General features: G+C 35.3%; 1 protein-coding gene across 6 annotated transcripts in view; it reads left to right on the plus strand.

Moving 5' to 3' along the window:
• ANKRD42 (ankyrin repeat domain 42) overlaps window positions 1-19,278 on the plus strand; it is a 42,431-nt gene extending 23,153 nt beyond the window's left edge. Inside the window, exons 4-8 of one of the 6 annotated variants that reach the window (XM_039848182.1) lie at window positions 1,592-1,767; window positions 7,926-8,052; window positions 11,282-11,369; window positions 17,087-17,169; window positions 18,062-19,278. In XM_039848182.1, the coding sequence (XP_039704116.1) occupies window positions 1,592-1,767; window positions 7,926-8,052; window positions 11,282-11,369; window positions 17,087-17,169; window positions 18,062-18,239 (652 nt within the window). In that variant the 3' untranslated portion in view covers window positions 18,240-19,278. Of the gene's footprint in view, window positions 1-1,591; window positions 1,768-7,925; window positions 8,053-11,281; window positions 11,427-17,086; window positions 17,235-18,061 lie in introns of those variants that run through there. The other 5 variants (XM_039848181.1, XM_039848183.1, XM_039848185.1 and 2 more) reach the window with 5 other exon arrangements.
• Window positions 19,279-22,456: the final 3,178 nt, after the last annotated feature.

Below are 22,456 nucleotides of genomic sequence, written 5' to 3' on the forward strand. Positions count from 1 at the left end.
TGAAAATGATTTTGATTTTGAGCATCTTTTCATCTACATACTTGCCATTTGTATATTTTCCTTTGGTGAAGTGACTGTTCAGATCTTTTGTCCACTTTTTAGAACTGCTTTTTTTTTTTTTTATTGTTGAGTTTTAAGAGTTCTTTCTGTATTCTGGTTATTAGTTCTTCCACATTTGTGTTTCGCAAAGATTTTCTCCCATTGTGGCTTGTTTTTTCATTTTCTTAATGTCTTTGAAAGCAGAAGTTTCTATCAATTTGTTCTTTTATGAATTATGATTGTTATCATATCTAAGAAATCAGTGATTAAAACAAAGTCACAAAGATTTTCTCCTATGTTTTCTTTTAGATATTGTATAGTGTTAGGTTTTAAATTGAGATCTGTGATCCATTTTATGTTAATTTTTGTATATACTTTGAGGTATGCATCCAAGTTTTTTTTTTAATGTGGATATCCAGTTATTGTAGCACCATTTGTTGAAAAGGTTGTCCTTTCTCCACTGTATTACCTTTGTGCCTTTGTCCAAGACAGTTGTCCATATACATGTGGGCTTATTTCTAGACAATTTTCTCCATTGATCTATTTGTCTACCTTTATACAAATATCACATGGGCAATTGAATACTATGGGTGTGTCAGGAGTTATTCATATTTCTGGCCCACATTTCTTTGTCATTCATGCACCAAAATGCTAGGTGTGAATATAGTATTATCGAAATAACTTGGAATCTAGCATAAAGCAAGTGCTAAGTAAATGATAGCTGTTAAATTACAACCCAGTAGTAGAAAGAATTAATTATATTAATCTTACAATTTCCTACACATGTTTATTACCATATCTTTAATGATTTGTAGTATCTGGTGGAAGGTAATGATATATGTGTACATATGCATGTGGTTATGTAAGTATGTGAAAAATAGAATTTGAGGTTTTTGTGTTTAGTGAGTAATTCTCCATGTCCTAAGAGAAAGCATTAAACATTTCAATTAGTGAAACTGGAAAAAATATTCAGATTACATGCAGTCATAACAACAACAGCTCCAAAACAAAGAATATATTATTGGAAGCTTCATAGAGATAAAAGAAAATAGAAAAAGTAGATGGAAAAGTCATTATTTTTCCATTAAATTTCAAAGCCATGCTAAGTGTTTTGGACTGAACAAGAATGAAGATTAAGGGGGCTAGAGCTACAGTTAACCCTAAAACTGGAACCAGAACTAATTCTACAATCTAAATTAGGCCATCAATAAAGGTAGTAAATGCAGGTAACCAGGTTGGGTGGTTTGGGGCTTTCTATTCAGTTGAGCAGCTGTGTTTGTAGGCACACACTTTAGATACTGGGTCTCCTCAATAAAAATTATGGAATCAGTCTTTAATATGACTGCTTGTCCTTAGTGTCCAGTAACGGAGTTTCCCATGTAGCTAGATATAGTACATCTATTTGTCACTCATCTTCTCATACAGTTTCGCTCCTTTACTATTGAGTGGGTTGGTGGCATAATATACAGAATGTAATTCCCTAAATTAAATGCAAGCTATAGTTTCAATTTGAAGATTGTGGATCTTGTTAATTGTTGGCTCTTTTCTACAGGTTTGCCCATTTAGCAGCAGTAAAGCTATTAGAGGGGCTACAGAAATATGATATAGATGATGAGAATGAAATCGATGAAAATGACATGAAGTTTTTTATAAGACATGGTGTTGAGGGAAGCACTGATGCCAAGGATGATTTATATCTTAATGAGTCGGATAAAACAGATGCCAGAAGTAAGTGTGCCAACCCTGTTGTGATTTATTCTTTAATAGATACCACAACTAGTTTTTACCACAAATTTAGAAATTATCCTAAAGAGAATTACCAGCTACAAAATAAAATACTTTGATTTTGGAGAGAACCAGAACTAGTACAATTTTTGTACCAGAGATTGTTGAACATACAAAAAAATCATCTCTGTTCCTCAAGGAGGAAAAAGTTATATAAGAGGAAATATTATTTAATTAGATCATAGGAAACAGAGAAAGAGACATCTCAAGGATGGTGTATCACCAAGGAAGTGGTGACAGATAAGGTTGCAGACATAAGCAGGAGCCCAGTCAGATCAATAGGTATAACAAGGACTTTGTGTTTAGATTTTATTTTTAATAGAAAGCCATTGGTGGGTTCTGAGGTGGGAATATTGTGATCTGATTTATGTTTAAATATAATATCAATCTAGTTGTTGGGTGGAGAGAATAGACTGGGAAATGGGGGAGAACACAGCATTTCAGATGTTATGAATAGGTGGGAGGAGAACATAGTTACTTGCCCATAAAAGGTTAGAGGAAGTTCTTTACGTAATTTAAATTTGCCAAGAAAGCAAGATTAGAATTGTATAAGAGCAGATGCAGAATCTCTGCACAGATTTCCTGGGCTCCTAGAGTCCTTGATGTAGGCCTGCAACTACCAGTGATGCCGGAAATCTCCATTCTTATTTTGCTTCAGCCTTTTTATTCTAAAAGCTTTCATTACCATTCAAGAAGAGCTTACATAAATATCTGTTTATCTCTCTTTAAGGTATAGTTTGTATATCAGGCTTTCTTGGTTCTTCATCCAAACTCAGCATTGGTAAGACCATACTTTATCTGGAGGGTGGCGGAAGAGAAAGCTGAATCAGAATCCTTGGCCTTGACTATTTTGCCTCTAAATTGCTGGTCTCGTGGAAAACCCATTTCCCTTCACAAGGCTAAGGCAAAGCAGAGAGATCAGTTAGGGGGCTGAGACCTCAGTTCAGGAGAAAGTTGATAATGGCTTAGACTAGAGTGAGAGTGATGGAAATGGTGAGAAATGGTCAGATTTGGGTGTATTTAGAAGCTAGGATTTGCTGGTAGATTTGGATTTGAGGTGTTAAAGAATGAGCATAATCATAGTTGACCCTTAGATTCTTGGCTTGTGCTGCTAGGTAGTGAGTTTACAAAGACAGTTATTCACTCCAGATAGAATAGCAGAGAAAGCTTTTCAGAATTTGGATTTTTCCTCAAAGGATGGCCAGAATTTAGATAGCAAAAACAGATAAGGAAGGCATTCTTTTCATCCAGCATATATTTTAATATTTACTCTGCACACAGCCCTGGACTAATGGGCTATAGCAGTGCATCAGAAATAGTCTTGCTTTCTGAAATTCAGAAAACATTCTGAACCTGCTCAGTATATTATTAAAAGAAGTGAGTGACATTGTGCTTTATCTATTTTTCTTTCTCTCCCACCACTCAGCATATATTTATTGAGTACCTGTGATGTGTCAGGCACTGTTCTGGGTGCTGGGGTTACATTGGTGAACAGACACATCGTTTCTCTATATTTGGTTGTTTTCTAAACTGCCTGATATTTTTTTAAGTTGTAAAAGTCTTCATCATCTGCTCTTTGATTTTCACAATAGCAATGTTAATAACTTAACCATATTTGCTAATGGGATATCCTAAAATAGTTTTACAGTTTTATAACTAAATCAAAATTTATAACTAAATAAAAAATATTTTTTGTTTTTTTCTTTCATCAAATCGCATTATGGATATATATATATATATATATATATATATATGCCAAAGGATTTAATTTTCATAATTGCCAATGAAGGACAGTCTTATTTCATTAAATGGTGTCTTAGTATGCTTGGTCAGCCATTACAAAATACCGCTGGAAGTTCCAGATCACTGTCTGGCAGGGTCTTTTTCTGGTGAGGACTCTCTTTTTGGGGTGGAGAAGGCTATCATCTCGTTGTGTCCTCATGTAGTGGAGAGAGAGTGAGCACACACTGGTGTCTCTTATAAGGACACCAGTCCCTTTGGACTAGGGCCGCACCCTCATGAGCTTATCTAACCCTAATTACCTTCCAAAGGCCCTACTTCCAAATACTATTACACTATGCTTAGGGCTTCAACTATATGAACTTTGAGGAGACACAAACATTGAGTCCATAACAAATAATTAAACATTAAAATACCCCAAATTAGCGAGAAATGTGGGAGTGTTTCTGTCTCTTAAGAGGATATATGATGATGTTGATGCAAATGAATATCCAGGAGGTAGCAAGACAGTGGCATATCTTAGTGTTATATTTATTATTGAACATACTGGAACCAAGTTAAAGTCTGGTAATTGGTGCCAATTTTACTTTCTCTAGCGTTTCTACTGATAACACAGTTACTGGCATATAACTCTCCTGTCAGAATTTTTATTCTCCAAAATCCTAATAGTAATGATTTACACTTCTACAGTGTTTTACAAAGTTTACATAACACCTCCACATACATCATTCACAGTAAGCCCATGAGGCATATAATATCTCTATTTCTATTTTAAAAAATGCTCATTTAGTATAATACCCTCATTCGATAGTTAAAGAGCCTGAAGTTCAAAAAGCTAAGTTAGTTGCCCAAAGTCATACAGTGACTAGAAGCAAGGCTTTCGGATTTCCCTATATGGTATCCTTGTCACCACATACATTGCTTCCTGAAAGAATGTTTTCTTGTCACATAACCCTAATTTTACTTCTCATGATATTTGGTCAGAGAGCCATGATTCATATGAATAGATAAGAAGAACTGTTTTAGTGGAGCTCTGTCACGGAAGAAAGGTGAGAAGGTTCTATTTGAACTGAGGCTAACCAAAACAAAGGCAGCTGTAGTAAAGTGAGTAGAGCTTGGGTACTAGATTCAGACATCAGAGCTTTATCATTTTCTGGACAGTATTTTCAGTTATTCTGGCAGGAAGAACTAGTTTTACTCTATTCTCTTAGGAAAATTTCCAATATGGCTAGATTAAAAACAATTTTTAAAAAGAGCTTCCAGAACATTGTTAGGCAGAACCTTACTCTTGAGGGAATGGTGGAAGCCTCTTTTCTGGTGAATGCAACCAAGGGCAGACCTGAAGATGCTGATACCAGGGGATCCCAACAGCCACCTAAATTACCTCACAGTGAGGTTCAGAGTTAATGATTCCTTCAGAATTTTCTGACAGCTTTATTTTAAATAGCTTTATTAAGATATGATTTCATATCATTCAGTTTACCCATTTAAGGTGTACATTTTAATGGTTTTTAGTATATTCACAGATTTATGCAGCCATTACCACAATAAATTTAATAACATTTTCATCACCCCAGAAAGAAACCTCACAACCAGTAGTAGTCACTCCCCATTACCATGAGCCTCTTCTCCCTTCCCGCCAAATCCCATCTCTAGGTAACTGCTAATCTACCTTCTGTTTCTATAGAGTTCTCTATTCCAGGCATTTCCTATGGAATGATACCATTTGTAGTCTTTTGTGACTGGCTTTTTTCATTTAGCACAATGTATATAAGATTCATGCACATTGTAACATGGATCAGTACTTCATTTCTTTTTATAGTCAAATAATATTTTTGTGTGGCTATACCACATTTTATATATCCGTTCATCAGTTAATGGACATTTGAGTTGTTTCCACATTTTGGCTGTTATGAATAATGCTGCTATGAACATTCATGTACATGTTTTTGTGTGGACGTATGTTTTCATTTCTTTTGGATAAATACGTAGGAGTTGGAATTGCTGGGTCATCTGGTAACTCTATGTTTAACATTCTGAGGAGCTTTCCAATGTGTGCATGATTTTACATTCTCACCAGCAATATATTAGGGTTCCAGTTTCTTTACATCCTTTCCCAATACTTGCTATTGCTTGTCTTATTGATTATAGCTATTTTAGTGAGTGTGAAGTGGTATTTCATAGTCTCGATTGGCTTTTCCCTAATGATTAATGATGTTGAGTATCTTTTCATGTGCTCATTGACCACTTGCATATCTTTTTTTGGGAAATGTCTTTTCAAATCCTTTGCCTGTTTTTCAACTGAGTTGTTTATCATCTTATTATTGAGTTGTAAGAGTACTTTTTTTTAGCTATAAGTCCCTTATCAGATATATGACTTGCAGATATTTCTCCTATTCTGTGAGTTGTCCTTTTAACTTTCTCAATGACGTCCTTTGTAGTGTAAAGGTTTTTAATTTTGGTGATATCCAGTTTATCTACTTTTTTATTTTGTCGCTAGTGCTTAGATTACTTTTTGGTGGTTACATTCAGAGTTAACAAGTTAAGAACAGCAGAGAATGAGCAGTTGATTTGTAGAATTTCATTTTGAGATACCTGTGAGGGTTATCATTGTCAGTGAACCACAAAATTTTTAAAGACATTTCAGGAAGGGTCGAGAACATGACTAGAACAGTTTCCTATTGTGGTGTGTTCGATACAAATGCACTCTTTTACTTTTGCCATACTGTGTGGTTCACTAATGCCCAATTGCGGTGCCATATATGAAGTTATGTGCTATTTTCTTGTCCCTATTTAATTTTATTCCAGGGCAAAACTCAAAGGACAGGATGACCTTTTCTTGGGACACTTGGTTTTGCCAGAGTACCTACATGAGACCGGTTGGTTATCTTGTCATCATAGATTTCTGGAACTGAGCCTTAATTTAGAACATTTTTCAGTGAATTATATTTAGGATCATGGTATCGTAGAACCCTATAACTATTTGAGGTTTGACTCCTGGCTCAACATTCCTGTCACATGTGTCATGCAGCATCCACTCAATCACCTTTAGTGACAAGGCACTTACTGTTGCCCAGGGGGCCCATTTTCATCTTTTGACAGTGTTTTTGTGAGGATTAAAATGTATAAATACTTATTGTGGTGTCTTACACATCATAGGCACTTCACAAATACATGATCGCTCTTGTTTTTTTGAAACATTTCTCCTTTGTTGAGTTAAAAATCTCTCTTCCTGGAACTAATCCCAATTAATCCTAGTTCTTACCCTGATGATACCATAGAACAGCTCTTTCAAAACATGACTTTCAAATAATAAATAATTATTATATAAGCTAAATAGCCACAGTTCTTTTGATCTTCTCTTTTATGAAACTTTTTTTAATCCCCTCTACTTGCTAGTAGTTACAGTGGTTCTCAAACCTGTTTGTCCTTCAGGAGTTTTTTCCTAAGTACTGATACCTGAATTTGTAGGTCTGGTATGGGGCTCAAATATGTACACTTTTAAAAAGGCATCTCAGTTGATTCTGATATATGCAGTTTGAAACATGCAGCTCTAACCCATTGAGAGATAAATCAGAGTGGTGTTAGGGAGTACGGGCTAATTTGTTGACCTGGTCCCATAAAGCAGGATTTCTCAATTTCTCTACTGTTGACATTTTTTGGGCTATATACTTATGTGTTGAAGGAGCTCTCCTGTCCTTTTTAAGATGTTTAGTAGCACCCTGAGCCTGTAGATGCTGATAGCCTGTTCTACACCTACCAAATCACAAGCAAAAATGTATCCAGTTGTTGTCAAATGTCCCTTGGGGAGAAAATCATTCCAGGCTGAGAAGCACTACCACAAAGGATAGAAAAATCATAGGTTTTATAGTTGGAGAATAGCTAAAAGCAACTCTCAACACACTTCTCTCAGTATCCTCTTGCATAGATAGTACAAGTAACTAATCATAAAATTTTGGGACTGGGTTAGTTCTTGTTTATTTTAAATAAATGCAGCATATTTCAGGTTTTCTAATTTTCTGACATGCAGATTATGCATGGTCCTATAATACACCACTAGTCTTAAAACACTGATAGTCTTCTTTAAAACTTCTTGTTCATAGTATTAATAGTCATAACCATCTGATATATCCTCCAATAGCAGGAAAAATTGCTTTATTTAGGTTTTCTGTTGCTTGTTCATCTTAATATTCTGTTACTGATATTTATCCTTCAATGTTTGTACCGCTCTCCTTGCACCCCCTTCCCCAAACCACATAGACACTGGCTCTAGAGGAAGAATGTGCTCCAGGACCAGCATCCTGTGAGTACATGAGCTGTTACCTATCTAAACTGCATTCCTATTCAACTCTGTCTTACAGTGAGAGCTTATAAGAAAATTGTAGAATTGAGACACCTTCTGGAAATTGCTGAGAGCAACTATAAACAGTTGGGAGGGATAACAGAAGAAGATCTAAAGCAGAAGAAAGAACAGCTCGAGTCTGAAAAGTAATGTCCTCAAAACTTAAATGGTTTGTTTTTAGTTATCTCTCTCAATTCCACTTGAGAGCTTGTCAACCAACAACTTGTTTTATCTCCATCAAAAGGTATAAGATTCCGTCCTTTTTTCCTCTTAAGCCCCCATATGGAGGTGTTAAGATTTCTTTTTATTGTGGTGAAATACACATAACATAACATAAAATGTATTATCTTAATCATTTTTAAGTGTACAATTCAGTGGTGTTAAGTACATTCACATTTTTGCACAACTGTTCTCTAGAACTCTTTTCTTCCTAGAACTCCATAAAGAGGTTTTTTTGTTTTTGGGGTTTTTTTTTTTTGTTTGTTTGTTTGTTTTTTGAGAACACAGCTACTTTGAGCTTTTCAACCAAAACACAGTCTCTAACCATCTCTATAAAATCGTACTATTTACTTACGAATCTGAGACCCATGCTCTCATGTCTAGAGGTAGTGAGCAGTTGCATTCTTTACTTCCTGCACCCTAAATTGGCTCTCTGCACATTTGGTGCCTCTCTAATTAATGGCTGCTGGAATAGAGGATGCCTAGTGCTTATTTCCTCCCGTGCTTCTCTGCTTATCCATCTGCTTTTTAGAGTGGACGGTGTACAAAGGGAGACAGGAGAGGAGACTTTTATTTTAATCAGAACTTGGATCTGTAAAGAACAGCACATATGGATTCTCCTCCTTTCCTGCCCTCTCTTGTGGTTGGGTCTCTTTCCCTCATATTCTTAGAACCTCCTGTTTCTTTTTCTTCCACCATCTTTTGAATCTAGACTCAGTAAGAGGTCTGGTAAATATATGTAGAGTAACATCTATATCTTTGATAAGTATTAATATGTTATCTTTCTTTGGGTACTTGGGAATTCGAGCAGAAGACAAAGCTCTGAGCCAAAATACTCTCTTTTAGTGGAATTTTAGATATTGAGAAGCTGTGGCAGACCAAAAAAAGATATATATTTTTAAAATCAGGGGCCTTCTTGGTGTCTCACAAATCACATCATATAGCTAGCTGTCCATTTTTTCTAAAAGGATTACAGTGTTTTGAGATTTAGAATATTTTTTGTATTGCCTTTTGCCTAAAGCCTAGCTGAAAGTTTTTAGATTCTCTTGTAGTCACCTAGCTGAAAGTTTTTAGATTCCCTTGGAGTCTCCTAGCTGAAAGTTTTTAGATTCCTTTGTAGTCTAGAAAAGTGGAGCAATTCTTTTCTAGATAATGAGTTTAAATTTTGGTTTCCTTTGCTTCTCTTTTAAGGCAGATTGCTATATTTTTGTTATAGCTACTTGTATTACTTCTCAATACTACCATGCGCCAGGCACTAGATAAGCCTCTTATATACCTTATCTCATGTAATCTTCACAGCTCCAAGAGCACATTGCACAGATTAGGAAACCAAGACTTAATATAGAGCTTAAGTTACTTGAATATCCAAACCTATTATCTAAGATCATTATGATTTTAATAGTTTTTAATGGAACTTTTACTCTAAAGTTCACATTTCAGTGTGAAATGTTTACACTATCGATGTGATTTTGAAGAGATTTTTTAAGAAGATTGCCTTAGCTCTTGTGCCAGAATATAGTTTCATATCTGCTGAGACTGCAGTGTTTCTTCTGACTAAGCTTTAATTCTTCTCTAGCATTTGTTCTACACTTTGTGTAGAATGCAACTTAAAACATTTATTCTTTGGATAAAAACTCCTGATCTTAGATCTCATTATAAAGAAAAACTAGATAAGTGCTGGTTTGAGAGATGCCCTTTTGTTTTTGTTTTTGTTTTTGTTTTTATCCGTTAGCTCAAACTCTCACAACAGTAAAACATAGTTGTATTACTCTGTCCTGGGGATGATTTTCTCTTCTTATTTGCTTAATTCTAAGCATCCACAGTTGATATTCTTCCCTGTCCCCAGTCTTAATCCCTCTCACTTCTGTACCAGAGCAACTACTATGTTCTCTGAGATTTCCTTTCTTGGCACCTGACATCCAACTCAGCATGCCTTGGGAATTCTCTTCCCCTCACCATCAAACAATAATGCAGGAAAAAAACCCTGGTTCAAATCACATTATCTCTTGCCTGGATTTATCTTAACATCTCCCTAATATGTCTCCCAGCTTCCTGTCCCTGCTCCCTGATTCTCTGCCCCCATACCTTGCAGTCTGTTCTCAACACAGTATCCAGAGTAATCATTTTAAAACCTAAGTCAGATAAATTTCACATACTGTTGACTGAAATAAGAAAGGTACACAAAAATATAAAATATTCAGTTTCGTTTATAAGCATAGGCAAAACTAATCTAACATGATAGGTATTTAGAACTGTGGTTGCCTGTGGAAGTGAAGGTTGCCCGGGAAGAGCATGAGGGAACTTTCTGAGGTGATGGAAGTATTCTATATCTCAGTAGTGGTGGAATACAAGGGTTTGCACGTTTATCAAAACTCTTGAATTTTTCACTTGATATTTATGTATTTCACTCAAGGTAAATTTTACATCATTAAAAAAAAAGCAAAACAAAACAAGTCTAAGTCAGATCATGCCATTTCTCTGCTCAGACTCTCTAATGGTTTTCTACTTCACTCAGTAAAAGCCTAGGTCCTTGCTCTGACTTATAAGGCTCTGCTTTTTCTGGATCCCTTTTACCTCTCTGACTTATAACTCTCTCTTGTATACATGAAAGTACTCCAGTCACACTGGCCTCCAGTTTTCTTCCAATTCACCAGGGATACTTCTGCTTTGGGGCCTTTGCATTTTCTGTTCTCTCTGTGTGGAATGCTCTTCCCCTGGATGTCTATTTAATTATCTTTTTTTTTCCTTTAGGACTTTGCTCAGAAACCCCCTTCTCAATAAGGCCTTCCCTGGTCACTGTGTATAAAGTTTAAACCCCTCTTTGACAACATTTTATATTATTCTTTCTTGCTTTATTTTTTTCTCCCTAAGCATTGATCACCTTCCAACATAACCATATTTACTTTATTTTCTTTACTGTTTGTCTTCCTCCACTGCTAAGGTAAGCCCCATGAGGGCAGACTTGGCCTGTTTTGTTCCCTGTGTATCCCCAAGGTCTAGAATAGTGCTAGTTCATAATAGACTCTCAATACATATTTGTCAAATAATTATTTTTTTATTTGTCTTAAATACAATGCATGAATACTTTTTACTATTACCAAAAATAATATTTAGTTCACGTTGGAGCTTGACTGAAAACAAAATTTCTTTTGACAGGACTATCCAAGAGTTGCAAAGCCAGCTGGAATATGAACGACTACGTAGAGAAAAATTAGAATGTCAGCTGGATGAGTGTCGAGCCGAGGTGGATCAACTCAGGGAGACCCTGGAAAATATTCAGGTCCCCAACTTTGTGGCTGTGGTTGGTGTCCTTAACACATTTATCTTTCTCAAGAAGTAATATACAAGAGTAGATAAGAGTATAAGTTTTGGGCTAGGGCTGTTTGGATTTGAATTCTGGCTATAACCCTTTTTGGTTTGAACAAGTCATTTAATCTCTCTATGCCTTAGTTGTAAACTCGAGATAATTTATACTCCCTAGAGTGTTGTAAGGATTAAACGAATATATATACATTTTCATGTATGTATATGTGTGTATGTGTATATATAACTACATGAAAATATAACTATATAAAACTTTATGTATATATATACACATACATATATATCTACTATATATTGGTTAGAAGAGCAGCCTGGTTCATAAATGTGCAGTAGTTATTGTTATTATTATACCACATAAGGAGAAAATATTTTTTAAGCAAAGTGATAAGAATTTTAAGATAGAGAGTATATATATTTTAACATTCTAAATAGCCAAAATAAAGTGCTTTGAATGGAATCCATATAAGAAAGCTTCAGCTCCTCAAAAGAGCATTTTTAAGAATAGAAAGGAACCAGTGCAGAAGTTGTCATAACATCTTTTGTTCAGATTACAGAGTAGTAAAAACTAACATTTGTAACATTTAACAAAGTTCTTTCACTTGATATTTATCATGTTATCATAGTCGTTTGATCTGCCTTCATTTAACATCTGAGGAAACCGAGGCTCAGAGAGGTTAAGTGACTTGTCTAAATTCACACAACTAGTAATGGTGGGATCAGTATTCAATCCCTAATTTTTGACTCTATAACCTTAATTCTTTCATAATTCCAAGATGGAATTATGAACTTGGAATTCAGAATATAGCTCTGGAATATAGAAAAATGCTTAGAATGATAAAGAAAAAGGACAAATATGTAGAAGGAAGCTAAAAAGAAACTGTTATGAGAAACAGATACAAAGAACAAGTACAGAAAATCAGGCAGAGTATAGAAAATAGAGTGAAAGCGACAGCAAGAAACCCCAGTGGTACTTGTATATCAGGCCATCTAGTCTCAGAATAGAACAGGGAGAAAGTACACTGGGGAATGACCCTCATTCTCTTCTGAAGACAGTCATGATGTGCCCCTTGTGGACAACTCATGTGACAAAGCGTAGGGATTCAGGTGCATTTCATATTTCCTGCCCATAGGGAAATGTTTTCTTTCGTTATCGTGGGTGAATTCTGTACCAGACCTGTATCACCTCACATCTAATCTATAATGCAAACTTGCTGGTTCTTTTTTATTTTGTATAAACTAATCATTAGTCTTTTTAATAACCACCTCTATAGTAATAAAATAATATGTGCTTGTTATAAAATACTAAAAGCAGGGCAGACATTCCTCTCCATACTGAGTTCCATTCTCCAGAGGAAGCTCATGTGAATGATTTGGTATGTCTCATAGCAGACGATATTCTATTCATCTACAAACACATATGTGTATTTCTCTTCATATGCAAATTCAGACACTCTCTGGATTTTGGTGTGTCACCAGGGCTTAATTTTCCAAGGGATATAATTATATATAATCCATTTTCTTCATTTTGCAGGGTTCATCTTATACCACCCTTAACCCGTGGGGACACTTGAGTATAGAAGGGCCAGCCTGTGCAGCCATGTCGTGTTGACTACAGGACTAGAGGACACAGACTTTCATAAACTACCACTTGTATTCCAAATGTTCCCCTTCCACCTAGTGACAGGAACTTAATGTCTATCTCCAGCTCTTTAGACCTTTTGGAGATCACCAAAGCTGCCCTCCTTTTTAGTCATTCCAAATTGTCTACTTAGAAAATTTTAGTATTTTTTAGCTATTTAAAATATTCTTTTCTTGCCCAGAAACATCTGTTCCCAGGGTGGGGTTTGATTTCATACTCCACAGCACATTCTCCGCAAAACCTCACTCTCTAACAACAAATGTAGGCTTTCAGGAGAGCCGACACAAGGTCCCTATACTCCAGGCCCAGTGTTTTTTGAAGTCTTGCTTTAGGTTATCTAATTTTCGTAAATGAGCAAATGCCAATGACTTCTTATGGTAACTGCAATACAATGCTGCTTATTTTCTCTTCTGTAAAAACTTCTTAATCTCAATTTCCTCATCTTTAAAATGAGGTTAACATCTACCTTATGGCAAGGTATTGATGTTAAAGGAAATACTGTGTGGAAATCCTGAGGTATTTTCTATCTAGTGGTATTCATAGTATTTTATTCTCCCCTCATATTCTTTTCTCTTTTTTCTTTTCATTTTCTATATTTTAGTTGAATACACATAATAGACAAATAAATGTGTAGAGCCCTATGCATTTGAGAGTAGGAGGAGTTAGTTTATTTTGGAATCTAAATATATAAAGTTTAAGTAAAATTAACTTTTTATTCAGTGCTTATTTATATAGATTCTTCAAGAAGTTTTGACTAAATCTTTTTCCTACCATCTCCTGGTCAGGACCTATAATGATTACAACTGTACCTTTAAGATGTTTTCCCCTGTAAAACAATCTTTAATAGTATAATTTTTACCTAGAAAAAGAAATTTTTTTGATAGTTTCTTAAGGTAGTTCGCATATATTATGCACTCAGTTTTTTTTTGTAACAACAACGATAATAACTGAATTTGATAATAATGTTTTATATTGCTTTCTCACATATTATCTCATTTTAGCTTGCATTAAACCTCACCAGCCTTATTTTTTTCCTATTCTCTTACATGTAACCTCTTTTCTGAACTTGCCCCACCACCAAACCTTTGTTCATTTTGTCCACATACCTTGAAGGCTGTCCACTTTGCCTCTCAAAATCCTCTAGGAACCATCTCGTTTGTCAATCCTAATCCCTAATTCCTCTGACCTAATCTCTTTGACTAAATATAATCTCTTCTTCTTTCACCAAGCACTTTGTATTATTCTGATGACACTTCATCATTAGTTTTATAGTTAGGTGCTTACTTTACCCACAGTACCAAAATTCAAGTTCCATGAGATCATCTAACTAATAACTAATAACATCATCATCACCATCAATAGTAAGTTACTGAGTACTTGTTATAAGTTGGGCTCAGTGCCAGAAACTTTATATATCCAGCAGATCTCCAAAACTAGTATCATTCGGAAAGTCATTGGTCCAATGCATTGGACCATGCTTGCTAATCAAGAATGGCCAACCTGGAACTGGTAATATTCCATGATTACTTTCATGTTTAACTTACCCTGGTTTTCTGTCTACAAGGATATGGAACTGGATTGGGCTTTAATTTGATCTCCTCTGGGCTTTTCTCTGTCCTTTGATGTTCTAGCCTATAAACCTATAATGATCCTTGGAATAATTTGAGGGCTTAAGTGAGCTTATCCAAGCTGAGCTTTTAGTCTAGAGAAGTTCCAGATGTTTGTTCTCGCACTCGCTCTCGCTCTCACTCTCTCCTCTCTTTCATTATACTCTTTTGACATTCTTGTTAAGAAGAGTCTGTTCTTGTAATCAGAAAGATGGGATTTATTTTCTTTTAGGTTTATATACTTCCCAGAACTTCTCAGATTGTATTGAAATTTTTTTTAAAAAAGAATTCTATATACTCAAGCAATAATTTGGAGATATATAACCTGTGTCAATACTTTCATGTATAGTATTATTAATCACTTCATCAAACCTCTAAATTCTTTCAGAACAAAAAATACTATTTTTTATTTAAAATATATACATTTTCACACAGGGATTGTTTAATTTTGTCATAATATTAGACTGCATTTACCCTTAGAATTGCTTTTGATGCCTAGGCATCATGATTTATATATTCAGTATCTCAATCTTATAGTTCTTTTTTATTGTATTTAGGAGAAAACACGTATTAAGGAGAAATTTGTTTCTAGGTATAATTTGCAATAAGGAAATGAGTAACTTTGGTGAAGAATATTCACTAAATGCAGGTACTTCAGAAATTTGAAAGTTTGTAAATTTCAACGAACACTTACTGGAGGCCTGTTGAGTGCTAATAAGCACATATTTTTTTGAAGAAGTTATATAGTAAGCTTGGTTTCACAGAACAAGTTATGTATTTGGTGTTAGTAGAGGCTTTGGTATTTAATCATCTTCAGAGTATTTGGAGTTTTTAAAAGCTCTTTTGGCAGTAGCATATATGAAAGGTAGATAAAGGAAAATAACTATTGCTGTTTCTAGAAAATTAGCTACCTCTGACAAATAGCTACCTCTCTTTCCTTACATTTTCTGTGTTCTTTCTCTAATTTCATATTGTTGGATGATCCTGCCCTATCTCAGTGTTTTTTTTTTTTTTTTCATGGACATCTTTACATCTCCATCCCCTAATGATCTTGACAACCTCCTGAAACTTGGGGGTGGGGGTGTTGAAATGAGCATTTGCTTTTGTATTTACTATCTACCACAGACTCCTCAGTAGAAACCATATCTTACTCCTTTTGTATACTATAGTGTAGTGTATACAGGACAGTTGTAGGAACTGAATATTTGAGCATATTTTTGTTGTTGTTTGCTTTTGCTAGAAGACAGGATAGAGGAATGGTTATAACATGAACTTTGGTGTCAGATAAAATTTAGATTTGAATCCTGCCTTTGGGTAAGTTGCTTAACCTCTTAGACTTCTTTAAAATGTTGGTAATACTACCTGCTTTACCTTGTTAAATTTGTAAAGTATGAAATACAGTGGTACCATATGCCAAGTCTCAAGGAAAGGTTTGTTGTTATTGGTCTTTCGACCAGTTGGTATGCTTTTTCAAGGGCAGAGACCATCTGTATTACCCTGTGCTACCAGATTCTCCATCTAGTCCTCTCTCATGTTTGCAGCTGAGAGGTGGGCAGAGAACAGACATGTGGTTCTAGTTTTTTCAGGTGGTGTTGGGATAATGGCAGCTTACTTCCATGTTTGTACACTACCATTCAAGTTAAGCTGACTGACCTCATTAGTGAAGGTGCAGGCAGGAACACCCTGGGAAATAGTAACTCCAGCCATGAGCTCTACCCATGGATATATGCCTTGTGCCATTCTTGGAGCCTCCGCGTTCATATGTGTCTTGCTCAACTGGGTGCAGAGCATTTTTCACTGGAAGCATTATTCAAAGATGATTAACATCCAGTGAACATCCACTGAGCTTCTATCCTTCTCTTCCTTCTTCCCTTAGCATTTATTAAGTGAATCTTCTGTGTCAGGTAGTGGGAATACCATGATGGATAAGAAATACTCAGAAACAGTGGATGGGAGGGCAAAGTGGAAAATGAGATAAGAACAGTAGAGGAATGAATGTTGTGTGAACACAAAGGAGGAAATGGAGGAGCCAGGATATATGAGTTCTAGTACTATGGGGCTTGCACAGAATCCAAAAGATGACATGCTAACACTTTCTTCATTTTAGTTAGCAATATATTATGAAATGTTAATCTAAGAAAGAAGCAGAAATAATAAGGTGTTAGAGATAGTACTGGATGGTTTCTCAAGGTGCCTCTCGGTCTTGTAAATCAGTACAATATGAGGCTCTGGTACTCAGTTTTAAGAATTTATTTATGCAAAATCCTAAAAGAAATTTAATCTGGAAGTGAAAATATTAGTAATGTTAAATTTTTTCTTTTGGAACAGATAATGTAGAAAGATGAAAATGTGTCTAGAATGGAAATCTTATCTGGCTGTCTTCCTTTGTAGGAAGATGACTATTCTTGTGAGTCAAGCAAAGAGAAGAGGGAAGTGAAGAAAAAAGTGTCTTCTGGGGGAGTTTTTGTGAGAAGGTACTAATCACTGAAATAATTCTAAATAAACTTGCTTGATTTTTCTTTTTTCTTTTAAAAATTGATGTAAATGTTTATTAAACTCCTCTCAATATTACTCTGATATGCTATTACTCCAATTCTGAAATACATTACATAATATCAAAGAGATCATTAAAACTATAGGGATTCAATTATACTTACTCCCTCTCCCAATATACTCTTTTATGTATTTATGTTGGCAAATCAAGATTCTATACTTATGAATATTAATTTTGAAAATATTCACATAAGCTTTAAAATATAATATAGTACAGTCTAATAATAAAAAGAAATCCAGTTCTAGATATTAAAAATTATTCTAAATATTAAAAATTATTAAAAATTCTCTTCTAGCTTCATAATAAAATAGTATGTTTCTTTACTTTCCAGACTTTGCTACTAGTGTAGATATGTTTTCTTTTTCTTAATTTTTCAAAAAACTTTACTTTTAAAAAGCATCTGGACTTGGGAGAAAATGGAACATAAGACCAGTAAGTTTTAGAAAAGGACAACTTTACAGTAACAACGAAATATCTCACTGAGGAAAGTTTTACAAAAAATGAAAGTCATTGCTTGTAAAAGGAAAAAAATTAATGTGTGCTTGTTAAGAATACCCATTTAGATAATCTGCTATAGAATTCAACCATTGTTCTGTCTCGCAAGCTCTATAAGAAAAGAATATAGAGATGAGGCAGATTGGACAGTATAAAAAGCAGATGGTTTTATTATTTTTTCTTCCCTTTTTTCCCCCTTGACTTTGTTGACCGAAAAACAACCATGGCATTTCATTTTAGTTCTAACTTCAGTTCCCTCGCTTTTCCTATTCCAACTCCCTTCTCCTTGACCTAGCAAAGATTTGTCACTCTCTTAGGGCAATTGTCTGGATCATCCTTCCCTCTGAAGAGCTGATTGCCAGCTTTGGGCTTCACTGGCAGAGGCCTTCTTGCCATATACCAGATTGCCCACCCTCTAGGCCCTGGCACATACCTTACATGGACGCTAAATGCCATTTGACACAGTATCATCAGAACCAGTTTGCCCTGATATGAATGAATGTGATTGCTAAGACCAGTACAGGCTGGTTAAGGATCTGTAAGGAAGTGTTAAAATCCTTTTGATAATATTTCTAGTCATTATTGTTAGTTTCTCTTTGGTTTCCAATAGACTTTCAATCTGTAGTAATAATATTTGTCAACATTTATTGGGCATTTACTATGTGTGAGATCTGTGCCAAGTCCTTTACAGATATTCTCTCAATTCTCACAACAGCTATATGTGATAGATACATTTTATACATAGAGATTAAATAATTTGTCCGGAATCACATAGCAATGTGGAGCCAAGATTCTGATCTTAATAGAGAAAGTTCAGAGTCTGTATTCTTAACCATGACTGGAATTCACAAATATATTTCCCTCACCTTCTGGGACATATCGCCTTACTTTTTCCTTCTAGTTTGGTGACCCAAAAGTTAATCCCAACCCTGGAAAAAGTCTGTTATACTTGCTCTGGTTTTCCCATGTCTCTAGTCTCTCTCTGTACTAGTGAGGTAGGAAATATCAAAAAACTGTTGTAATAGAAGTATGTACCCTTCTGGCAGTGGTTCTCCGGTTGTTCCCCAATATCTGTTCTCCCCTTTTTCTGTATTATTAGGACTTATGGGGGCTTGCGGCTGCTCAGGATAAGGACTTACTTTCCAGCCTCCTTTGCGTCTAAGATATCAAGTTGTGGGCAATAGACTGAGCAAAAATGACATGTAACCTCAGGGTCATGCCCCTAAAGAGAAAGGATTTGCCCACCTCTTGCCCATTTCTTCTTCTGGAATGTGGATGTGTTATTGGATCTTGAGTATTGGACCAAGGTCCAGTGAACGAGGGCAACACCAGAGATGGTAGAGCAATAACATAAGTGGGAGCCTAGTTCTTGATGCATAGAGCTGAAATATTAACCCTGATATGCTTACACTTTGATTGTAGGTCAGAGAAAAATAAACCTCTATATTTTTTAAGCCACTATTATTTTGCATTTTATTATAGCAGCTAAATCTACATTGTAATGCAACCCCCAAATTATGTGTATTTAACTATAAATCATATGTATTATATATGTATGTAATATATATTATAAATCATAAATTATTTAATTATAAATCATATATATATACACGTGTGTGTATGTGTGTGTGTGTGTATAATCGTCATGTTATGTAGGGTGTTTGCCAGCACTAACAACCATTCTGATTTTTCAGGACACCAACTGGGTGTTCAGCAATTCAGTTCTGATGCTAAGTACCCAGAGTTAGTGACAGATGCCACAGGTTAAGGGCTCAGTCTCACAAAAGTGCTCCAACTTTAGACACCATTTATAAGTCCCAGGTTGTCACTGATACTTCTGATTGGCTGTACATTTGGGGGTTACTGTAACACCCTCTTCAGGTCCAGAACTCAGGAAAGTACTTTACTTACTATTACCAGTTTATTAAAAAGGGTATATCTCAGGAACAGTTAAATGGAAGAGATGCATAAGGCCAGGTATGGACTGAGAGGTAGGTGTGTGCAGCTTCAGTGCCCTCTCTGCGTGCGTCACCCTCCCAGCACCTCGATGTGTTCACTGGTTTGGCCATTGGTGATTGAACTCAGCTTCCAGCTCCTCTCCTTTTCTTTCTGCTCCCTGGAGGCTGAGGTAGGGGCTAGAGGAGACTGAAAGTTTCAACTCTCTATTCGTGTTTTGTTCTTTCTGGCAACCAGTGCACATTCTGAAGCTATATAGGGAATCCCAGCCACCAGTCATCTCAGCATAGACACTCTTGTTACTTGGGAGATTTCAAGGATTTTATGAGCTGTGTGCCAGGAAAACAAAAGCTTGCTATCACCTCTATCACTCAGGAAATTACAAGGGTTTTAGGAGCTCTGAGCCAGGAACTGAAGACAGATCAAATTTATATTTATTGTGTCACATTATATTAATGAAAAAAACAGAAGTGAAAAAGGTGTTTTATGAAGAGACGTAAGTAGAAATTCTAGTATTTTCCCCCATGCCTCAGTAGATTGTTTATTCAGCTCTTGTGACAGAAGACTCAATTTGAGATTACTAGGGTATTAATATGAGATTTGGAGTTAAAGTCTGTGTCACTTATCTGCTGTGTGACCTTGACACATTACTTAACTTTGATTAGCTTATTTCTTCAGCTGTAAAATGAGGATAATACCACTTGCCTAAGAACTGCTGTGAAAAATAGGTGAGTAGATACATATTTTTTTTAGCATATTCACTGTTGTATAGTCAATAGTAGCTATCCTACAAAATAACAATCACTAATTTCTGCCTTGATGATCCATAACCTTTTTCACTGCCTCATTTTTTCTTTTTTTTTATTAAAATATATTGAAATCTTTTAAATATTTAAAACTTTAAAACTTAAGATGTTACATATTTAAATTCTTAAAGATCGACAAAATGGGCATTATAAGCTTTGAATTGTTTTTCAAATATGTTGAAGGGTTTTTACTGACTCTTGACTAGTCCTTACATAATCTTCCCAAGTAGTGTGAATGGGCAAGTTAAAATCTAGTCTATGGCTATAGACAAGGTGAAGCTAACTAATCCTCTTAGAGACTTACCACCAACAGAAAAATCCCCCAAAAGTCTAGTGTTCTTAGAAACTATAAATGCAACATTCTCAGCACACTCATAATAAAATATTTAAAATATTAAAAAGTTTGGATGAAGGTCAGCTGAGGTCTGTTCATATCATATATTCCCCAGGAGTTTATCAAGTACCTTATATATACTTAGAGGCCTTCTGAGAATGCAATATTTCAGTATAGGAAACAGACGTACACAACAATAGCTATTTCATAGTGAGTGCAAGTGCTGGAAAAGTTTTGAGGTATATGGGAACACAATCCCCTCATCTTTCTTCATTCAGATATTTCTATTCTCTAAACAAAAATCTATCTAAACTCCAGAACACCAAAATGAAATTTCCATGGAAAAGATACAGGATCTAGAAGTAATAGGAATAGGGTATGGTTTATATGTTCATTATTGGATGCAAGCACTTCACTTGCTAAATCCCTGAAGAGTGAACAGAAGATCTATTTCATTAGTGGCTGTGAACTGGAAACGTGCATATAAGTTGAGGTTTGAGGAGATCCAATAAATGGCACCACTCCTTCCTATCTGGGTTGTGAACCTAATTGAGATAAAGAACAAATGAATCGATATATAAAGTGCTAAATAGTACCTTTGGTTTACTGATAAAACTGATATTGGAGAATATGATTTATATCTTTAGTCCAGTAAGTTTCCTGTCACTAAACTCCAGAACTGGACACTTATTAATCCTGCCCAAGCATCACTGTACCAGGCAGGCTTCCCCTTGCAGGGGCTGAATCTGATCCCGCAGGAGCAGAACAGAATGAGTGCTCTCTATATGCTTTCAATATTTTAGCGTATTTTAAATTTAAACCAATTTACTTGTTTACTGTCTGTCTTCTCCACTAAGATGATCAGTTCTATGAGAATGAAACCATGTTCACCTTTGTGCACATGGGGACCAGCCATGTTGTCTGGCACTTACCAAGCATACATTGTAGTTTATTAAAATGGAACCTAGTAATCCTTATTTATTGATCCAATAAATTTATCTACAATGTGCTGAGAATTTTCTTAGGCAAGAGGATTGAGGTAGAAATTAAATTAATCAAAATGTATCAGGATGTTAAAATATGAAGAGTTATGTTTTGAAAACAACCCAGCAGTTGTATCTTTGAAGAAAATTTAGTTAGAAAGCCTCTTATTCTCTCACTGGACCATATAGGCCAGTCTTTGACTGCTCTATTCTTCTAAACAAATAATGGGGTTATTTTTAATATATTGAATAAATTGTGGATTATCAAACTTTTAAAGCTATTGCCAAAGCATTATTAAATCTTTTGCAATGTTAAGCACTTCCTGGCTTTGGCTCCTTATCTGGATAAAACTGAAGGTCTGAGTTGAAAACATTTTGTACTTTCCTTGAAATTACATGTATACTTTTAATAGATACTATTATATAAAGAAAAAATGTAGTAGACCCAATAACAATAAAAGTATGAATTTTCCCATGGTCTTCTTGAGAGTAGGGAATATATATCAATATACATTTACTGAATTTAAGTGTCAAAAAAAAAACCCAAAGCAATCTCCAGCTATATGGTAACTCACTTTTAAAATCGAAACAACTTTGTTACATTTTATTTCATATGAAAAGGTAATTGTGCAA

The sequence above is a fragment of the Pteropus medius genome, unplaced genomic scaffold (genome assembly GCF_902729225.1).
Source record: "Pteropus medius unplaced genomic scaffold, Ma_sr-lr_union100, whole genome shotgun sequence".
Taxonomy (NCBI): Eukaryota; Metazoa; Chordata; class Mammalia; order Chiroptera; family Pteropodidae; genus Pteropus; species Pteropus medius.